We start from the raw sequence: 22260 nt of genomic DNA on the forward strand, positions 1-22260 counted from the left end.
TTCGTTTTACTTTGGGCCAGCCGTTAATGGAATAAAACTTCAAGGTGGTATGTATTTATGTGTGTGGATTTTTTTTCAGTGTGAAATTGAACTCCGCAGTGAACGGTTGTCGCGCGCACTTTAAAAGAAAGAGTTTTTCCAATAATAAAGTGAATTTCACCAACAAAAACACTTGCTAGCAATTGTGTCAGTGGGAAAATGTGTCGTGCTATGAGTTAGTGATAAGACGGTGGCATTAGAGACGCAAAAAGTGTTGGGGAATGGCCATGAAAATGACAGAGAGGAAATTCACGAAGGGGCTACACAAGCCGGGAATGGCACTCAAACTTCGCGAAACAGTTTGCCAAGTTGTGCGCGAAAGTTCTGTTTTGGTGAGTTTTTTCATTCTACTGTGCCCCACGGGGCCCTGGGGGTCACCGGGGAAGGATTAGCGAATGTGAAAATGTCCAAGAGACGCCCAAATTGGATGGGAAATGCGCGACTTTGTGGTGCGGGGAGACTTCAGGGCGTCTTCTCTGATGGATTTCGCTTTTTGTCGCTTGTCTTTCTTTTTGCTCTGGCCTGGCTCTTCGAGTGGAACGAAATACCATAGATTCCCTTCCTCTTGCTCATCGTCTCGTTTTATTGTGGGCGGGAAGGGCATTTGCCCGCAAATAAGACCGCAAAATCAACCCTTATGTGCCTTTTTTCGTTTAACCCTTTCTACTGAATGTGGGAGCTATTCTCGTAAACAAGATTTTTTCAAGATCTCTGAAGTTTTGTAGAGATTTTTCTAACCTCTATTTTCTTTCATATTTTTTTAAACAATTTTTTAAGCATCTAAAAATCTTTTTTTTTTTCATTTTACAGTGAGAGTAAGAAAAGATTGTTATAGAAATTTGTTTTAAAATATTTTCTTAAGCTATTAATGCCTATTTGGGTGTTAATTTATCTCCCCAAACCCTTCGTGTTTTGTCTTTATGTAAAAAAAAGAAACGAAGCTGTGAACGATTCTTTTTGGATCATCTACGAAGAGGATAAATAAAAATTACAACACTATTGAGAAGAGTTTCCCCCCAGTTGGAGGCTAAAAATAAAATATTCCGCTTGACACGCAGTCTCCACCGATGTAGAGATGATCATCCCGAGCGTATTTCTCCTTGTCCCACACCTCGTATCCAATTGAAGTCATCTCACACTGTTGACGAACTTCATTTTTATTGTTATTGTTTACACATACTTTTTTTTCTTTGCTTCTCAAAGCGATAAAAGTGCCAAAGAAATTAATTTATATTTGTTGAGATGAAGAGGAAAGAATACCTCCTTGCGACAAGCAATATACGTAAATTTTCTTTAACCCCGATTTTTATGGAAAAACTAAACACCAGAATGTATAACTTTCTGTTTTCTCACATTTTTTCTCCACTTCACTCATTGTTATTCTTCAATTACGGGTACGATAAGTCAATTGATGGCAGTGACACATGAAAATGATAATTAACACTCAATTTATTGCAGAGAAATGGGCGGTGAAAGACCACAAAGTGGAATAGTTTAAATGGATTAAAATGTTGCTATTTTGTCACACCAAAAATGCGATTTTGCAGCTATCTAATGTCTTTTTTTGCAATTTTGCTACTTTGAAATTCTCAGAATTCTCTTTCATGAACTACATTTTAGGCGAATACAACATAGAGAAAGACCACTCATATTTTTTTTATTATTTTATCACACTTTATCCGGTTGTTTTTGGTAAAAGAACACTAAAAGAAAATGCCTTTTATTACTCTTTCTCAGTATTTTATTTTTAGTGCATTATGGAGTATTTTTAAGGGGGCAATTTTGAAAAAGCTTTCTTTTATGAAAAAAAAAGAAACGATTTTCAAGAAAAAAAGATTTTAATAAGCTAATACTGATCTTGAAGTTTGATATAGCGATGTGGTGTGTTGGTGTGGGTAATCGTCATTTCTGTACTGTAAGCTATGCATTCCTAAACTGCTCTGCAGATTGCAATAAAATCTGGTATTGCGGTTGCTAAGAACATGTTATTTTAAATTGCTATTTTTCCCCCGAACTACCCTTAATTAAGTCTATTTTGAAAACTTGTCATAAAATAAATATTTAATTTTAAAAATATTTTATGCAGAATACTGATTTCTTTTAACAAACTATCAATTTCTTCAATTCAAATTTTTATAGACTTAGAAAATTCCGTACAAAGACTTTAAAGTTCAATAGGTAGGTATGTACTTAAATTATATGCTAAATATTCATATTACTTTTTTTGTTAAATAATAAAAAAAAAAACATTTAGATCCTTTGAAATCTATTATTATTTCTGTTGCTGGACTTAACCATTTTTGTTTTGTAATACCAATTTAAATATATCGGCATAAAAACAGTTTATTCTCTTTTGATAGCAATCGTCTGGAAACACAGATTTAATAACTTTACTATAGGAAATTCCTTTTTGCACGCGATACACTTATAATAGAAAACAAACTTGATGAATTTGGAACTTTTGCAGCAGACCGGAAGTTTTCTCTCATACAAAATAAGCTTTTTGGTGTACAAACTTTTTTTTTCTTTTCGTTTTTCGTTTCGTGAATAAACAGTTTGGAAAAGTTCTTTAAGTAGAATTTAGATTATATTCTCTCACCTTATTTATTAATATTTCACGAGTGAATGATTTTTTTGAGGAAAGGTGTGAAGTGAGAGATGGTTAACTCTTCTAATGGAATGTACAGTGATTCCGCTTTAAAATTCCATTTAGACGATTCTTATCGTGTTTAAAGAGATTTTTTTCTTCATACAACATGAAGGCTTTCATGCAAGAAATTATGTTTTTAATATACCAAAGTTGGGTTGAAAGTGCTATTTATTGAGTTTTATTTCTTCTGCTTGAGACGCGAGGGCAATTGATGATGTAATGCTGTAATAATAACTTCATGGCCTTTGACACAAACAATCTCACGTGTTTCTCTCTAGATAGATCTCTATTCTATTTACTTTTCTGGTTTATCCACGCGGTGTGGGGCTTTTGGGCATACACTACACTACACACACATATTACGTCGTCTCCCTCTCATGGTGATGTGCTCAATAATTCGCTCGCTATATTGAGTCGCAAATGGAAAGGGAAATTGGATGATATGAGGTGTAATTTTTTCTGTGGGGGAGGAAAATTAATAAATTACCTCGCACTAGGAGTGTCTGGGATATCCGTGTCTTTTCACAAGAGAAATTTTCTCACAAACATCACCATGATTGATGGTATGTTCTCAAATACAAAATATTTAGTGTATCTATGCTGTTTTCTCATGCGATTGTACGCAAAAGCATCCAAGTTTTAGTTTAACGTGTCATAAAAAAAATCATGTAACTTTAATTGATTCTTCGAATTCTGGAAAATCTCATAATGTTGCGGCTTGAGAAGAAAATATTTGAGCGATCTCATAAACATCAAAAGACATTCATTTTGGTGGGGGGTATTTTTAGATTGATCGAAATAAGGAAATGAAGAAAAATCAGTGATTTATTGTTCTATTTCAGCTACTGTGAGCTTCTTCGCATTCTCAAATCCCACATGGCTATAGATTATTGGATGGATGCTTACTGCTTGTGTATCAATTGAGCTTCTTCTCTATTGATACATTTTCACAAATTTCCTCCCACTTCAATTGATTTCTAGGAAAATCATTATTGTAAAATGCCGAAGGGAAATTAATTTTAGAGGCACTTTAGATGAATTTTTAAGTATTTTCTTGCAAATCCGTGAGTTCTTTGACTTTGATTTTTTGAAATGAAACATTTTGTTTGAATTTATTTAAGGTTTTGTGAATAATATTGTATCTGTTAAAATTAAATATGAAATATATAGGATTTTCATGTCAATGTCAATTCATTTCAAAATTTTAAAAGTAAACTAAAATCTCTCTTCTAAAATCTATGTCAACGTCATTGCCAATTCTGCAGAAGTTATCTCAAGGAATTCTTTCGGTATAGTTTATAAAAACATTTGAAATCGAATCATTTTACAGAAATTGTGTTGCTACAAATTAACATTTCTCGCTTTAATAAAACATGAAAATATTTATAAAATACCTACTATTGGTTTTGTGTTGATTGGATGGACATAAGATTACCATTTACAAGACTTTACACTGTTTTTCCACTTTGTTTGCCACTGGCACTATAAAACACATAAACATTTCCTCTATAACAAATTCAATAAAACTTTTTTAAAGGCCCATTCACAAAGGTTCAATAAAATTTATTTAAAAAGATTGTTTATCATAAAGAAATTTATGATTTTTTATGTGACAAATTGTCCATTTATATTACATACATCATTATTGAGAAAGATGTGTCATCAATCATCTTTTATAATAAAAAAAAATATCTTGAGTTCACAGTAAATTAATTATTTCCTCACACCCAGGTATTTTTTTAAGGAATGCCATGAATTTTACAATGGAACTTTTGAAGAATGAAGAACCTTCTTTTGCAATTTACACAAAATGCTCTCACTTTAGTCTCTTACAGCAATGCAAGCAGCTTCCTCCCAGACACCATAATTTCCTCAAAATGCGATAGGTTGATTACAATAAGGAAGACACGCGGAGGCACTTAATTGTCCTCTGCATCAATCACGCCAGGGCACTTTTCTGAGACATTTTTGTCATTCATCGTCACGTACGTGGAGGGCTTTAATGCTTCTTTTTTTTCGCCAAGCAGAATATTTGAAGAAGTTTGTATGCTCACAAAGAAATTTCTTCACACAATCAATTTTCGATATGGAAAGATGATTGCACGAAAGAGGAAGTTGGACTGAAAGAAGAAAAAAAAATATGAAAGTTTCACGATTTTTTTTGAATCTATTGCCGTTGACCTTCTTGAATGTGTGTGTTCAAAATGCTACAAAAAAAAGATCTTCCATGGCTATTCTTTTGTGAACCACCTTCCGCCTCTCGTTGAATGGACAGTGTCAAGAAATTCATAATCCGTTTAGCCGCACAATTGCCGAGCAATAAATTATGTATTTTCACTAATTTGTCCAGAAGACGCGTAAAGAGAATTTCACTCTCATTTTGGGAAGAAAGACTCACACAAAATAATGTTGAAGGAAGAAGAGTCAAAAACGGAAGGAAAAAAAATTAAAATTTCAAGAATGAAAAATCCAGAGACTACCTCAACAGCAATTTAATTGACCAAACAACATTATTATAGCAGCAGAGAACTGAAATTCAATCCGAAAATCAAAAGAATGATAAAAATTTATCGCTCTCGCGATGGCACAATGACTTTGTCGTACTCGACATTCCATCCTCATTTTCCCTTATCAGTCATAATGCTATTAGAGATTATTTTCTGATGGGGTAATTCATTGACTCGACAGACATCGAGTCCACTTCACTAACTTTGTATGCTCTGGGAGAGTGACACACAAATGTGTTGCGACAGAGACTTTGTTCTTAAGAATTTCAGACACTTTTCTCATTGAAAACAACTTCCTGTGCTATGGGGAAAAATAAGAGGCTGATAAATTGACTGTGTGAGAAAAAATCTAGGCGAAGGCAAAAAATTCCAGAGAATTTATGTATATTTAAAAGGACACGATAAAAAAGGGAGCTCAATGGAACATAAAAGAGGATTGTTTTCTAAATATGCGGAAGATGCATTTACAAAAATAAACTTAATGCGCCTTTAGAGCATCCCTCGTTTTATTTCTGCTCAATTGGATTTTACCCTAATGGAAGAGAAATCTTTTTGCCAGTCACTTTGAAAACAAATAACATGATCGGAGAATAAACATTTTTGCTTCGAGAACTTGCTTTTTTTGTGTTAAAAAAAAACGAATCACGATTTTTCTCAACGTCTTTGGTACAGGGTGTTCTTTGTAGAAGTAATAATTTTTTAAGAATTTGATTTTTTTATTAAAATGATTTCAAAAACACTTGAATAATTTTTTAGAACAACATGCTTATAAAAGAGTTTATGCGGTTTATGCACTTTCATAACGGAAATCCCTTGGGCAAGGAAACAATCAGGATATACGTATATATTGTAGAACAAAATTTTGGGGAGAGTTATTTTAAGTTTGTTTGAATCTATTCGCTTCACTTCTCAATTTTGCAACATAACAAACATTCAAGTCCATTAACTTAAGAATTTTTCAGAGTATAAAAATAGTAATTAGATTCGACAATTAAAATGAATATTGATGGGGATTTCTCTCTCTCTCTCTCTCTCTCTCTTTCACACTCTCATTAAAATACCTCAAACAAATATTTTGCAATTCACCATAAACAATCATTCAATCATTCTTGACAATCTCTGCAATGTTCTCTTTTATGCTACATTCGTCTCTATAGCATAAAGAGCAAAATTCACGCGAAATCACTGTGCAATTTGTGTAATGAAATCGAGGGCACAAAGAATCTGTCTGTTGATGAGGAGAGCATCTTTTCCAGTCAATGAGCTTCAATACAGGAGAAGGGGGATGAATGAAAATTAAAAAAAAAAAAAGTATAAATTGTGTGACCAAAATATGTATGATAATCAATTCACCGTGAAATGTTCCTGTAAAAATAAAGCTTTGATGGGGTTTGTTGACAACGCATTGTTGTATTGCCTATTTAGGTCAATATTTTACCTTGAATCGCCTTGAATGGTCGCCTGCGAAATTACCAAAGAAGAGTATACACACAACATGGTGACAAACAATACAAAATATATATTTAATGTTGTTCTTTGGAAAGAAAAATGTTATATGAGAAGGAGAAGTACAAAAAAAATGCGGAAATGTTGCCAATGCTTCGAATTCAAGTTCAAGTTTGTGACACATATTTTACCATTGGTGGAGGCATTTTATCGTGTTTTAAATTATCAACAAAACTAGTGGCACAAGAAAGAGAGGAGAAATGAGAGTGAGAGATGCAGTGTGGATAAGAAAGACGAGAAGAAAAAAATTAATAAATGAACAGAAAACCTGTAAGACAGTACGGAGAGAAAGTGGGCAATTTTCAAATATAAAATTTCTACAAAATAAAATCTCTCAATTTGTTATGCGATTCCTTTCTTCATTGAACTTTGAATGATTTTGTTGGTATTTTTTATTTTTTAATTTCTTCTTCTTGTGTCTGGCATTTCGTTCCCTTGGGGGCAATTTCAAGGAAATGTATTGTGGGTAGTTATTTTAAAATAAATTTCCCATGAAAGACGTGATTGTTGGCTAGCTAAATTTCCATGCTTGACTTGGTGAATTCTCAAAGTAAGAATGTGTATAAAGCAGCAAAGATTGAAGCGCAATTGTAATTGATACAATATGCACTGTTTAATTGAAATAGCATCCTTCAAGAGAGTGCAAAAGGGTTTTAAATTACACAACCTCCACTTTATCTGAGTTTTCTCTTGCAGAACAAACCCGTGCTTGTGGAGCCAATTGACTTCGAGAGTTTCATGGTGAAAAATAAGACATTAATTCAAAATGATCCACAGCGTGAGCTGCTCCTCTATCCAAATGACGATGTGTCGGTGAGTTTTTATCATTTATTATAGCTTATGTTGTAATCTACAGTTCTTAAGATAAATGTCCATTCAAGTGCAATAAATGGCGAGAAAAATCAATTTTGCACACTGTTTTTTATTTTTTGTATATAAAAATCATTTTTTTGTCTGGAAAATTGATTTAATGATTAGTTGTTGATGGATTGATTCTGAAATTTACCAGAGAATTTGATGCCTGATGAAGGATCCATAATGATAATATCGAAATGTCATGGTTTTTTTTTTTCTAAAATACGTTATTTAAAGTAAAATTTATTAACTTTTCGTGCACAACCTTCAATGTTTTTTTTAAATGAAATGTTTAAATATTTTAATTCTTTTTAAAAATATTTACCAGCATTTTTCTTTAAAAACTCTGTTTATTTTCTTCCAAAATGACCACATAAATGCATCACTTTCAAATTTTATGAATATTTAATTAACATTCAGGTCAATTGAGAAGCTCACTCAGCACATAAATTGATCCCTTTGATCTTCTTTATGGCTAAAATAAAACATTGTATATCAATGTAGAGATTGAATAAAGATTTATGAAATTAATAGCTATAGCCATAAATTTATTGGATTACATTTTCTTTTTCAATGCACGAAAAAAACCATAATTGAAAGTTATTGGATAAAATTGATGAGAAATGATTTCTTTGCGGCAGTGTGTGAGCAAAAGAATGTTAAATACATATTAGAGACAAATATGGTGAGTGTGTGTAATTAAATAAACATCTCGTCTTATCCACACTACCTCCATGGAGATGCCAAAATGAAAAAAAAATGATCAAGAGAAAAATTCAAACCATTTTAGGTCATACAACATAATTTTTTTTTACATCAGCAACATTACCTTTTTGTTGGGAGAGTCAATGAAATAGAAATTTAAAATATTGTGAAACTCAAACGCATTGAAAGATCATTTAACTCGGTGGTTGATTAAATCCAAATGCAGAGAATGCAATTTAAATGGTAGTGTAATCAATAAATTAGCAATTTAGCACTGTTGACGTACATTTTTTTCTACTTTGAAGGAAATTATTCAACCACGAAACTATCGAACTGTAACGAGTGGCATACCAGAAGTGATAAATCACGAGAATGGCTCAATTGAGGCATCTTCAACATGCCACCAATCGCCAAAGACTGAGAATGTCAATGGGAATTCGGGCAAGATGGAGATGGGGGGTGGGTGCCAACCACCTTTGCTCACAAGGCAGGCAATTCGCACCTACAAGTCCGACAATAGGCTCATTCAGTACAAATACAGTAGCTACAGCGGCTTATCGCAAGATTTACCAAGGTGAGACAATTTAGCATGAATTTCAAGCTTGATTTTGTATGAGATAAATGATCATCGGTGGGTTTTGATTACCTCCACAGGGGTAATTGACACTGATTGATCGCCCACAATTTATTTTATTGTAAAAGTAATTTGAAATATTTCAATTTGTCTTTAAATTAACATGATAAATGATTGAACAGATGACGAAGATATAAATCTGTAACTAAATTTTGTCATAATGTGTCTTTTTAATAAACTTCTAAAGAAAGGTTAATAAAAATCATGAGTAAATTTGAAGGAAATTCAATGACATAAGAATCTGCCAAAAGAAAAGAAGAATTATGTGCCTGATGATGCAACTAAGTTGCCTCGAAATTTCATTAAAAATAAAATAATTGCAAAATTCAAAATAAACCTTTAACAGCTCCACCAAGATACAAAATCATTTAAACCACATTTACAAATTTTAAAATTGAATAAAAAGAAGAATCTGGTTCCCTATATTGGCAAGTTTGAGCAGATTATTTTATTTGGTTATTATAATTTTGCTTACGGAGGTGGAGACAAGGTGTAAGAATAAATTAATTTAAAAAAAATGTAAAGCAATTGCTGGGCTATAAAAATTATTTTTTATTAAAATAAATCCACGTGTGTCTAATCTTCATTTACAGTGGGACCCCAGTACAACGACCACTCGGTTGAACTACTCTCGCGCATTAAAAATAATGAGTGTGAAGAGTACATCCGAGTGGTCGTTGTACTGGGGTCCCACTGTATGCCATTATATTTATTTAATAACCTTATTAATCATTTCATTTAATATCACTATAAATTAATTAGAGAAAAATCTATTAAATTAATTTTCTTATCTAGGGTGTAAAATAAATTCCTAACACGACATTTAGTCTATATAGGAAAGTGAAAAGAGAAAATCAATTTACTTTTTCTCCTCCAAGCATTATTATGTTAATTTTCTGTCAAACATTTCATAATTAATTATTGCTCTACTTGAAAAAAAATCATATTTATATAGAGTTCATATAGATAGTTTCATAGTGGTGGGGCATTAAAATTTTGAACATGAAAGTGTGAGAAGAAATTGAATAAATTTCAATTTTCCGCATGCATATCCTCTCCCCCATTGAACTTCCTCTTCTTCAAAAGCTCCCGGATAGTCTATTGAAAATCTCAAATTTTGTTATGCAATTAGAATTTGGCTTTTGAATTGAATTTTAGAAGTGGGCTGCATGAATAATTCCGTATTAGTTTGATTTAGTTGTGTGAATTATGGACCATTAATAGATTCTTTTGTTCATGGTTTAAGCTCTTGTCCATGCAATTTCTGGGGTATGGTTTAAAATCACATTTGGAAGGCAAAACTTGGAATATTTTTCCTTTCTAAAATTCTTTTCTGTGCAGATTTTTTTTGTCTCTTTGAGAGAGCTTTGTGTCGTGATTAATTAATGGAGTTTTTTTTGTAGGAAGATACGTTGGCGGAAGATTTTTTTTAAAAATTGCATTGAGCACAAGGATGTGAGTTCTTGTGTCCTTTCATGGATTTTTTTTAACTGTGGCTCTTTCTCTTTGAGAGAGTTCAACTTTTGTGTGCATTTTTAAAATTTTTTTGAAGCTGTGATTTGTTTTGCAGAGAATAAAATTGTTTTGTTGTGGGGGGACAGACATTGTGGGTAAATTTGCAGTGTTTGGAGAGGGTAGAACGTAATATTGTAATGTGAATTTTAAACTGATGTTTACTTTTGCCGCAGACAAATATCCGTGGCGGATGAATTTCGAGAGGAAGTGTACGAGGTTGACGCCGATTTGGACAGAATCGATGAACAGATGACACGCTCCCAGGCGGACACGATAACGAAGCAGGGGTATTTACTAAAAGGACCAGACACAACGTCTGATCGGATGTTTGCCCACATTGGAGCCAAGTCCTTCAAGAAAAGGTGAGTCGTGGGAATTTTGTTTGTATTTTATTTTTCATCTCAAGAAAGTGGAAAGTTTACATTTTGGGAATTTTAATTGATTTCCGTGGCATTTGTGAGTGCTTTTCTTCCCAGAGGGCTAAGGAATTCCTCCTAAATGTGAACGAGAAAAAAAATTCGCAGCTATAATCTCTCATATCGTGACATTTTGGCCAAATGGCATTAAGAGCGAAGAAAAAGAAATGCCCCAAAGATTTCAACTGATATTGCTTTCACGAAAGTAAGAGTTCATTAATAAAATTTTCTGCAGTGGTGAGCCAATAAAGTCAGCAAATTATATGTTTGAATGACTAATAGGTAAAATTATCTCGCAAATTTGGAGCTGTTCAACTAATAATAAAGTGTGGTGGGTTATTTATTTAATTGATTTTGGACTGTGATTGATATACAATGATAAAGCGGAATGACTTCCGCAAAAATTAAACTCTTAGACGTTTTATTTTTTTGTTGTTGTTGATTGTTTGTCAATAATCTCTTCTTGAGATATCGTGAGAAATTATTTAAAAGTAAAAATAAAATAGTGCTGCAAAGGCTACAAAATATAGAAAGCAATTCCCCACCGAAAATTCTTTGAAGCAAGAAAATCCGCAATAGAATTTGTGGCAATAAATTGCTTTTCTATGCTATGCAGATATTGCTATTTACGTCAGGAAGTCGATGGCACGTACATTCTTGAGGTGCACAAAGATGAGCGACAGGGTGAGGCGAAGACAACAATTGTCATGGATTTTTGCACGGAAGTCATTCAAAATCCAAAGCGTGGTCGATTGTGTTTTGAACTGAAGATGACTGCAGGGCATAAATCATTCACATTTGCGGCGGAAAATGAGAGTGATTTGCAGGATTGGCTCACAAAACTCCAATCAATTTTGCAGCAGAATAAACTGCAGGAAGACAAGCGAGCAGCTTCACTTGAAAGAGGTTTGCTCATTCAAAATTCCATCTTCGTGGAATGATTTTTTTTTAAAAAGAATGTTTAATGCTCCTGCAGCTCCTTCGGATAGTCAACAGACGACAGCCTTTGGGACACTCAAGGGATTAGAGCAGAGTATGAATCCGCAACTAATAAAGTACAGCCGGGAAACGGATATGTCAATAGCACAGGCAAGGAAGGATGGGCGACGGAAGTTATTTGCAAGCTATCAACTCCCGAGTCATGTTAGCAAGATTGCAAGTCAACCTGAGACATGCGAGCCATACAAGTGAGAAGTTTTTTTTTTTCCTTTCTCATTGCGATTTGTTTTGTTATGCTCACGAACAAAATATTTTCTTCCTCATGTACAAGGGAACAATTCGGTCAGAGAATTCTCCTCAAGTGTGAGAGTCTCAAATTTCGCCTTCAAGCACCCACTGAGGACGGGGAGGCGCTCAATCAAGTAAGTTAATACGTTGTTTGCTACTTTTAGCTGTATTTCCGGAAGTTCTTTAGTTATGATTTTGTGTTTTGAGTCGCGTGCTAATGTGAGATGATTCTTTTTGAGATTTTCGAGCGAGTTTCCGAGTGTTTTGTGTTCTAGAATTATATCAATTAAAGAAGAAACTTTTACTATTATTAATTCCTATTTTCGTTATTATATTTAACAGCTCTCTTTTCAATTTTTTTTCGTATTTCTCCTGTTATTTTTATCCATACGAGACCCTTTAATTTTTTTTTATTATTCCAGGTGGAGCCATACATAACAAGCCTCGCTCTGTATGACGCAAAAGCTGGTCGAAAATTGACGGAAAACTTCTATTTTGACCTTAATCATGAAAATATACGTGATGTTCTTCAACCGGGCACGCCAAAAGCTTCACCAGAGGGTGGTGGTGGGGCTGTTAATGGGTCAACGAAACACAATGGAACAGCAGCTGGGGGAGACGTTCTGGATAAGGTACCGAATGAGTGGCTACTGTATCCGCGGGAGGCAATAATGAGTGTCACATCGCCAAATCCGGATATTTTTCTCGTTGTTAAAATTGATAAAATCCTCCAGGGGGGTATTAATCAGTCCACTGAGCCGTATTTAAAGGCAAATAAGGATCCAAAGGTGGGGTGTAAGGTGCAAAGGAGTATACGGGCGTACAGTCAGAAGATTGGGCATTTTCGTATGCCCTTTGCATGGGCTGCTCGGCCACTCTTTCGCCTGTACAGCAGTGATCTCGATGTTGCCATCGATTTCCCAGCCATCTATCGTCAAGAGGGGAATAAGTTGCGTGATGAGGAGCTCCTGAAGCTCCTGGCGGAGTACAGGAAGCCAGATAAATTCAGCAAATTGACTGTGATACCCGGATGGCTGAAGATTCACATTGAACCCATCACTGAGTTACCAAAAAGTATGATTTTGTGAAATAAAATTGATTTTTGTGCGGATAATTTGCAGGTTTGTATTTTTCCTTTCATAGATTGCTTGTCCACAACTCTGGCACCTCTGAAACCTTTCCCAGTGCCACCAGTTAAGGAAGTTACTCAGGAAATAAGTGAGTTTTCTGGGGTTGGTGAGAGGGACGCCCATCCCTTTGCAAACTTCCAAAATCATCTCTTTGTCTACCCGCTGAGTCTCAATTTCGACAGTCAGAAGCTTTTCTCTCGTGCGAGGAATATTGCTGTGGTGATTGAGCTCAGAGATAGCGATGCTGAGGGTGCCAAAGGACTTTCTGTAAGTTATTCCGGGTGCTCTCAAATCATTAGAATGTACTTATTTTTGTTTGTTTTGTAGTGCATTTACGGTCGTCCTGGACAGGGAAGGTTTGTTAGTCAAGTCTCCTGTCCAGTTTTGCACCACAATACCTGCCCAACATGGTATGAGGAAGTGAAATTGAAGCTTCCACTGCATATTACGACGCAGCATCACATCCTATTCTCTTTTGTTCACGTCTCTTGTGATTTGGGCAAGAAGAAGGAGAATAATTCCTTTGAAACTCCCGTTGGTTATGCGTGGCTTCCCCTCTTGATGAAAGGAAAGATAAATGTGGAGGAGCAGATGATTCCCGTGGCTGCAACTCTTCCTACTGGCTATTTGGCTATTCAACCTCTAGGGCTGGGAAAGGGGGTAAGGACAACAGTTGTCTTCCTGCGGGATTTTTTCCCTCTATCTAATCTTTACTAGATCTTATGCATGATGCTACTCACAACTTTTTTTCAACTAACTGGGAAATTGTCTTTTTTTCTCTTTTTCGTTTCTGTTATTTTCTTTTCGCAAAATCTACAAAAATATTGTGGAATTTAATTAGCAGAATGCAGGCCCCGAAATCCAGTGGATCGATAACCAGAAGCCCCTCTTTGCTGTGACATTCCGTCTCGATAGCACGGTCCTGACGACAGATCAACATCTGCACAATCTCTTTGCACACGCCGAACGACTCTTGGAGCAGGCAAAGCCATCGGCAATCCCCGCAGAATCGGAAACGTGCAAAATCCTCAAAGCTGCCCATGCGGTCCATGCAACGACTGTGATAACATTCCTACCCACGATCCTCAATCAACTCTTTATGGTGCTTGTGAATACATCGAGTGAGGAAATTGGTCTCAATATTATCCGTCTGTTGGTGAATTTGATTCACATGGTTGCCGAGGAAGCTGGCAGGAAGGAATTGCTTCTTGCATACGTAAAGTATGTCTTTCATGCACCCAGTTTTGGGGGAAAATTATCCGCTGGATCGAGTCCCAGTGCCAGGAATACCGTTCACTGTGAACTCTGTCGGCATCTCCCGAAGCTGCTGCATCCCAACAATACGGACTTTCTCATTGTTAACAAGTTCATGAGGTGGGTGAAGATGAATAAGTTGTCGCGGAAAGTTTTTTTTTGGTAACTTTTAATGTGAAATTCTTTGTAATTTTCTCTCAATTAGATATTCCGGAATCTTCTTTGATATAATCATAAAGAGCATGGCACAGCATTTGCTCTCCACGGGAAGGATAAAAATGACACGAAATGAGAGATTCCCAAAGGAATTCCATACATCGCTTGAATCTCTTTTTCAAGTTTTAATCCCTTACATCATATCACGGCATAAGGATCTCATTGCGGAGACACAGGCACTCAATCGAAGTCTCTCGGTGTTTGTGAAGAGATGCCTGACATTTATGGATCGAGGGTTTGTCTTTAAGCTCACACGCCTGTACATGGATCGTTTCTCACCGGGTGATCCGAGAACACTGCAGGAATTCAAGTTTTCCTTCCTCCAAGAAGTTTGCTCGCATGAACACTACGTTCCACTCAATTTGCCATTTATTTTGAGCCCGAAAAATCGTCCAGATATTCTGCAGCATTTCACATTGACCGAGGAATACTGCCGACAGCATTTCCTAGCTGGTTTGTTGCTGCAGGAAGTGAAGAGTGCTCTCAATGAGGTAGCAAATACAAGGAGAATGGCTCTGGGAACGCTAAAGGAGCTCCTGGCGAAGCACGATCTCGACGATAGGTACGCCGGAAAGGGACAAATTAGTCGCATTGCAATGATTTATATTCCGTGGATGGGAATTGTTTTGGAGAATCTCCACAGGATTGGGGATGGAAATGAGAAATCGGGACACTTCAAGGGGGATTCCAATAGAATATCAACAAGCAGTAGCTATGTCTTCTCACGCGATACCTCTGGGCTCAATGGGATTGCCAATAATTCCACAGCGAGTACACCAAAGGCACGAAATCGTTTAACGCTGCACGTTGAGAATCCCAGTCCATTCCGTGCTTCACTCCATCTTCGTGATACAACGTATTTTGCGGCAATTGCTGGACAAAATCTCACAAATGGTCACTCAACGACTTCACTTGATTCCGAGTGCTCGAGCCTTTCGCAGGATACAACGGTGATAAGGAATGTGGAGAATAGTAGTGATTCGTCATCAAAAAAGGGTCACAATCGTTCAATTTCCGTCACTCAACCATCTGCCATGCCGAGATGTGATAAATTCACACCGAGTGAAACGAAGGACATGCTGATTTGTTTTTTGTTCGTCGTCAAACACATTGCCCAGGAGCAGATGACAACGTGGTGGCAGAATTGCACGGAAAGTGAGACAATTGGATTCTTTACTATCTTAGAAATGTGTTTGGTGCACTTTAGGTATGTTGGGAAGAAGAATATTGTGCTGCAGGATCCAGTGAGGGAAGCCCGGAGTCACAGGGCGGCTAAAGCAAGTACCCTCCCGGCACGAATGCAACCACCAAATGGGGAGGTTCTCAGTCATGAAACGGGCACAATGACGCACGGGAATAGGGAGAATCTCGTTGAGGAGACAGTGAGGTCACAACAGGCGCTCATTGAGAGCAATATGGCCACGGAAATTGGAATGATTATCCTGGATTGCATGGGATTGTATACGGTTCAGTTTAGAAATTCTATTATGGATAGTGGTGTGCTTCCGAAACTAGCACAAGTCTACCTTAGGTAAGTTTTCTCCTTACAAATGTTTCCTTGTTCCGGAAGATGCGAAACATTCAAATTTTTACAATTTATTGATAGATTCCTCCAACTGGGACAATCAGAAGCGCTCAGCATGCACGTCTTCTCAGCTCTCAGGGCATTCATTAACAATTTCTCACCGGCTCTCTTCCGCGGTACATCCGTCATGTGTGGGCAGCTTGTTTACGAGCTCCTAAAGTGCTGCGATAGTCGACTGGCAAATGTCCGACAGGAATCTTGTGCTGTTCTCTATCTTCTCATGCGGAGTAACTTTGAATTTAGTGGTCGCAAAGCTCTCACGCGTGTTCATCTGCAAGTCATCATATCTGTGTCTCAGATGATTGGAAATGTGATTGGGCTCAATAATGCCCGCTTCCAGGAATCCCTGTCGCTCATCAATAGCTACGCATCGAGTGATAAGGCAATGAAGGGTACGGGATTCCCGCTTGAAGTGAAGGATCTCACAAAACGCGTTCGAACTGTTCTCATGGCAACGGCACAAATGCAGGCACATCAAATGGATCCGGAACGTTTGCTAGAGCTACAGCTGTCTCTGGCTAATTCGTATGCATCGACACCTGAACTGAGGCACACGTGGCTCGTGACAATGGCGAGGAATCACGAGCAACATGGCAATATTTCCGAAGCTGCTTGCTGCAATCTCCACATTGCCGCACTTATGGCTGAATATTTAAAGCTAAAAGGGAGTGGATTCATTTCGAAGGGAGCTGAATCTTTTGCCAAGATCTCACGGAATATTCCTCGGGATGAGAGGGGATTGAAGTTGGATAGTGGCACGCAGGATTCACAGTATACGGAACAAATGCTCCTCGATCAGCTGAAAGAGTGCGCAGATTATCTCGATCGAGCGGAGAGATTTGAATGTCTCGGAGAATTGTATCGACTCATCATTCCAATTCAGGAGAATCGAAGGAATTACTACGATCTAGCGCATGGGTATGAGCACCTTGCCAATGTTTACAATAAAATAATTGAAGTCAATAAGTCCGGAAGGAGGCTCCTTGGCAGATTCTATCGTGTGGCTTTCTTTGGACAGGTAAATCTTTACTTTTTTGTCTTTCGTTTTTCCTGATTTTAAAATTTAATTTCTCTTTTTTTAGTTGTACTTTGAAGATGACAATGGGATTGAGTATGTCTACAAGGAGCCTAAATTGACGTCCCTAAGTGAGATTTCTGAGAGATTGCACAAGCAATATAAAGATAAATTCGGTTCAGACGTGGTTAAGATGATCATGGATTCATGTCCGGTATGTTGCAGAGATTTAATTCAATTATTGACTTTTGATTTGAATTTTTGGTCGTTTTTCTTTAGGTTGATGCCAATGAGTTAGATCCGAAGATGGCGTACATTCAGGTCACGCACGTCATTCCATATTTCTGCAAAGACGAATTGGATGATCGACAGAATGAATTTGAGCAAAATCATGACGTTGATAGTTTTATGTATGAAACACCATTTACGAAAAATGGTTCAGCACGCGGGAATGTCGAGGATCAGTGGAAGAGGAGGACGGTTCTAACAAGTGAGTGGGATGCAGTCTTCAGGAAGAATTTCAGTCAATACAGCAAAATTCTCTTTCTTTTTAGCGCAATATTCCTTCCCGTATGTTTTAACGAGGATCCCAGTGAAGAGTCGTCAGGTGACTGAACTCACCCCAATTGAGGTGGCTGTAGATGAGATGCAGAACCGCGTGGCAGAACTCGAAGAGGTTGTACTACCTCCGATTGATCTCAAGAAACTCCAACTTCGTCTTCAAGGAAGTGTTGCTGTGACCGTAAATGCTGGGCCACTGGCCTATGCGTCTGCTTTTCTAGACCCAAAAACCAACGAAAAGTATCCCTATGAGCGTGTTGAGGACCTTCGAGAAGTCTACAGGTAAGTGTTTGATGCAACTAAGAGCTGCCTCAGAAGGAAACTTATATTTATCAATTTTGTCAGGGACTTTATGAGGGTGTGCTACACAGCTCTACAAATAAATGGGCGACTCATCATGTCAGATCAGAAGGATTATCACAAAGAACTTGAGCGTAACTACCAGAATCTCTGTTCAGCTCTAACAGATCTTCTCGATGAATCCTTCTTTCCTTCCGATGAGACCAATTCGGCCCATCGCACAAGTCTTGCGCTCTTTTCTGCCATAAGTGGAGCTCCGAATAATTCGAGCTCAGCATAAATTTTTCATTTTATTACAAAAACAAAAACAACTAAAAAAAATTCTTTGTGAATTTTTCCATCATAAAACGCACATTTTTTAAAAGAAAGAAAAAATCGAATAGAATATTCTGCCATTTAGTGTCTATGCTAAAGTAAAAAAAAAATAGAAAAGAAATAAGATAAAGTTGATAAAGAAAAATAATCAATGAAAATTAAATTAGTCATGCAAGCAAAAATATTACAAACATAATGACGAATAGATAATTTGTGGAATAGAGCTCATTCATGAAAAAATTGCTCTAAATGGTTTCTTTTCTTGTGGTTTAGGAAAAAGAATTTTTGTGTCTTTTTTACGGTGAAAAATAATCAACTTTTTATACACAATTTCTTACGAAAATTTTTTTAGACACAATACCAAAAGTAAGAAAATTTTATACAATCGGCATTTTCTAGGGGAAAATTAAACGTAAAAAATAGATAAAATTCTCATCTATTGGAGAGAAAGAGAGAAACAAGATAATAGTGGAAAATTACTCGAATATGCAAAAAAAAAAAACATTTCTTTAACACATCCAGGACGGATTGACGCACATCGGCGTCCACTGACAGTTCTCAATTCTGTACGCTGTAACAATTTGCCACTCTTTTTGCGTTTGACATTTACCCGGTAGGAAAACTTCTCCAACATTTTTTCAGCCAATTTTGATTGCTGACTCGTGAGGTGTTCATATATGATTAATAACAAGACAAGAAAATGGAATATCTAGAATATTCTATTCTATTAATCTTGATATTGACAATAGAACGAATAGAACATTCTTTGATATTATTATCCTATAAAGATTATGAAAAATATCATGTCAGGAGAAATAAAATTTTCAAAACTTAAAAAAAAAACAAGAAATAAGTAGAAGAATATTTAGAATATTCTAGTTTTTTTAATTGCTCTGTCACAGAAAAGAATTTAGCTAAATACATGTACATATTATGAAGTTTTCAGAATTTTTAGAACAAAAAAATCAACCTGCTCGTTCACGTTATCATTACCATTTGGTTCAGAACGGATGGCGAAGCATTTTTTTGACATATCTGGTATATTTTCTCGTTTCAACATAACCTAATTTTTATTCTGGTGTCCGAAAAACGTGAGAATTATGGAATAAATTAGCAAAGAAAAGCTTCCAGAATTTTCCCTTTAGGCTATAAAATAATGTTCTAGCTGAAAATTCACATGGAAATTTAATTTTAAGTGTTTTATAGCGGAAAATTTCATCGTGTAAAACTTCAGGTGAGTTAGGTTATATATTTTGCGAAAAGAAAATTTTCCTCTTATATAACCTTAATTTAATTTTTGTGGTAAAAAAAATGCTACATAATGTTTAATAGAATAAAGGAAACTCGTCTGAGAGATTTTCACTGAAATTATCCCATAAATCTGACTTTTTCCCACGTAAATATAAAAGTGCGGTTATGTTGGAATGAGAAAAAAATGCCAAATATGTCCAAAAAATTCTCTTCACCAATATCATACCATTTAACCCTTGGAATGCGGAGCGGGGTCGTTGAACGACCCCAGCGCTATATTTCGTGTTATATCTCCATAAATATAAAAGATACCATTCCCATCTTTTGGAAATAAGTTCTTTGGTTATCTGAGGAGGTTGTGTAAAAATTTCAGCTCAATCCGACTACCACAAGAAAAGTTATTAAGGAAAATGTAGAAGAAGGGAATTCAAAAATTGGTGTAACGGCCATGCTGCGGAAAATTTTTTAGAATGAAGTTAGTCACTTCATAAATCATATGGTTGAAGGGGGTTGAAGGGTTGTGTTTACTTTTTCACTTTACCTTCTCAGTGTCAGAATTATCGCGAATAAGTGACATAAACAACATAAAACATAATTAAAAGCATATAAATGTGCAAAACAATAAAGAATATTCGAGAAATATTGCCATTTATCATGGTGCGGGAAGTGAGGGGAATGCGGGGAAGTAGTGGAAAAAATAGTGGTTGCGGTAAACTTCGTGGCAAATTTCTCACGAAGAAAGTGTGAAAAATTAGTGAAAAATGTTTTTCCCTAATATCTTCTTCTGCGTGTTTCCGGGTGGCGAATTTGTGATGCAAGGGGCAAGAGGACTATATAAGGAATCTATAGGCACTAACCCGACAACTCCAGGTTCTATAGTTTTGGAGAAAATTGGCCTTCTTTTTGGGGTCGTTCAACGACCCCACCTTCGCATTCTACGTAACTACCAAGGCCTCCGCATTCCAAAGGTTAAACTATTCCTCTGACTGTTCGGTGAGCTTGAATTTGATGTTCAACATACAACAGTTAGTGAAATCTTAAAGAAAGGTTTTTGAAATTTAAATTGTATTTTAATTTGAATATTATTCTTTTTTTTTATTGTTTTGTTTTTGATTATTTTATATTAAAAAAATATTTGTGTTTCACTTAAGTGAGTATTCTCTCAAATATAAATATTTTCTGATAACGCGTGCGAAGAACATAAGAACACCATGGTCCCACCGGGTAACATTTCTGGACGCCAGTGACTAATTGTTACATGTCGCGTAAAAAACCTTTGGGAAGTATTTTACCCGTCGTCAGTGTGTTAAAAGACTAGTCAAAGTTTTTTTTTATTAACACAATCAATCTCCAGTCTTTTTGTGTATCGAATCTAAAAAAAAAAATGAATAATGTTACGGGGAGAATATATCTTCCAGAATTAAATTCGTTGATAGTGTAATATTGAATTCTATTGAAAATATTCTAATTGCCAATTTATTTGTGAAATCAACTCACTGGGAAGATCATCCAGTGATGACTTTATTCAGTTGCAAGTCACTGTTAATCTCCATGGAATATTAAAGTGAAATACATGAATGTTCAGGAAAAATTATTCTTTTCTTCCTCTCTTTTTGCTCTTCTTTTTAGTTTTGTTGGGAAATATGATTTCCACCTCACATTACATTCTGACCCAGAGATTTTAACCCCCTGTCTGTAATACAAAAAAAACTATGTTGATCTCTCGATAGGCAATTAATTTCTTTTATGTAGAAAAATTTTATTTAGAATTTTTTTATTTAAAAAAATTAAGTCGGTTTTTGTTTGTAAGTTTTGCTTTTTTACGCGAACTTTTTTAGCATGAGTGATCAGCTTGAATATTTTAATCCAGGCTTAAGTTTACTTAAATCAGGCTTCACTTTTAATCTCAAGTTTTTTAATCGAGGTCATGCTGAGGTACTGTTAACTGCATTCTAGATCTAGTCTGTGTTTAACTATTAAAACTGTAAATGCTTTATCGTAAACAATTGTAAGGTAAATTGTGTAAAACCTCAAAAATGCAAGTTTGACTTAAAAACTTAAGCCTGACTTAAGAAACAAAGTTAAGCCGTTTATTGAGCCAGGCCTTTTTTTTCTTAAACTAAACATTAGTTTCTTTAGATTAGACTTTTAGGACGTATTCAGACTCAGCTGAGTTCAGTATGATCCTTGAAACCCTAAAAACCTGACCTTTAAAAAAAACTTAAGTCTAGTCTACAACAAAAGTCTTGCTTAAAAATCTTAGGACTGACTTTAAAAACTTATTTCTAGTTTGAAGAAAACTATAGTCTAGCTTGAAGAAGTTTATTCTGGTTTAGAAAAACTGAGATCTGACTTAAGACGATTTTCCTTTAGCTAAAAAATATCGAAACTTCCTAAATTACAGAGTATTAATTTCAATTTCCGATTTATTTGTTTTCTGATATTGCTGAAAATTTAAGCAAAAAAAGTAAAACCGTGAGACCAGGAGAAATTCATCCTAAACCCGCAGCCCGGACATCATACCCCGAAACCCGAAGTCTCCGGGTGAAGGGGAAAATTCAACTAAATCCGGATAAGCT

At 35.8% G+C, this 22260-nt stretch overlaps 1 protein-coding gene across 2 annotated transcripts; it reads left to right on the forward strand.

Moving 5' to 3' along the window:
* Positions 1 to 77: 77 nt before the first annotated feature.
* On the forward strand, positions 78 to 21272 carry LOC129789992 (dedicator of cytokinesis protein 9). Of its 2 annotated transcripts, none has more exons than XM_055827138.1 (17): positions 78 to 371; positions 7399 to 7515; positions 8568 to 8836; positions 10585 to 10773; positions 11444 to 11733; positions 11804 to 12014; positions 12098 to 12188; positions 12477 to 13128; positions 13198 to 13451; positions 13512 to 13844; positions 14026 to 14558; positions 14644 to 16185; positions 16261 to 17257; positions 17322 to 17468; positions 17534 to 17744; positions 17809 to 18097; positions 18161 to 21272. In XM_055827138.1, the coding sequence occupies exons 1-17, from the start codon at positions 261 to 263 to the stop codon at positions 18393 to 18395; spliced, it is 6471 nt and encodes a 2156-aa protein (XP_055683113.1). In that variant the 5' UTR covers positions 78 to 260; the 3' UTR covers positions 18396 to 21272. The 2 variants fall into 2 exon arrangements, with proteins under 2 accessions (XP_055683113.1, XP_055683114.1); XM_055827139.1 differs by having other exon boundaries at positions 14029 to 14558.
* The last annotated feature ends 988 nt before the right edge of the window (positions 21273 to 22260 follow it).

Source organism: Lutzomyia longipalpis, chromosome 2 (genome assembly GCF_024334085.1).
Source record: "Lutzomyia longipalpis isolate SR_M1_2022 chromosome 2, ASM2433408v1".
Taxonomy (NCBI): Eukaryota; Metazoa; Arthropoda; class Insecta; order Diptera; family Psychodidae; genus Lutzomyia; species Lutzomyia longipalpis.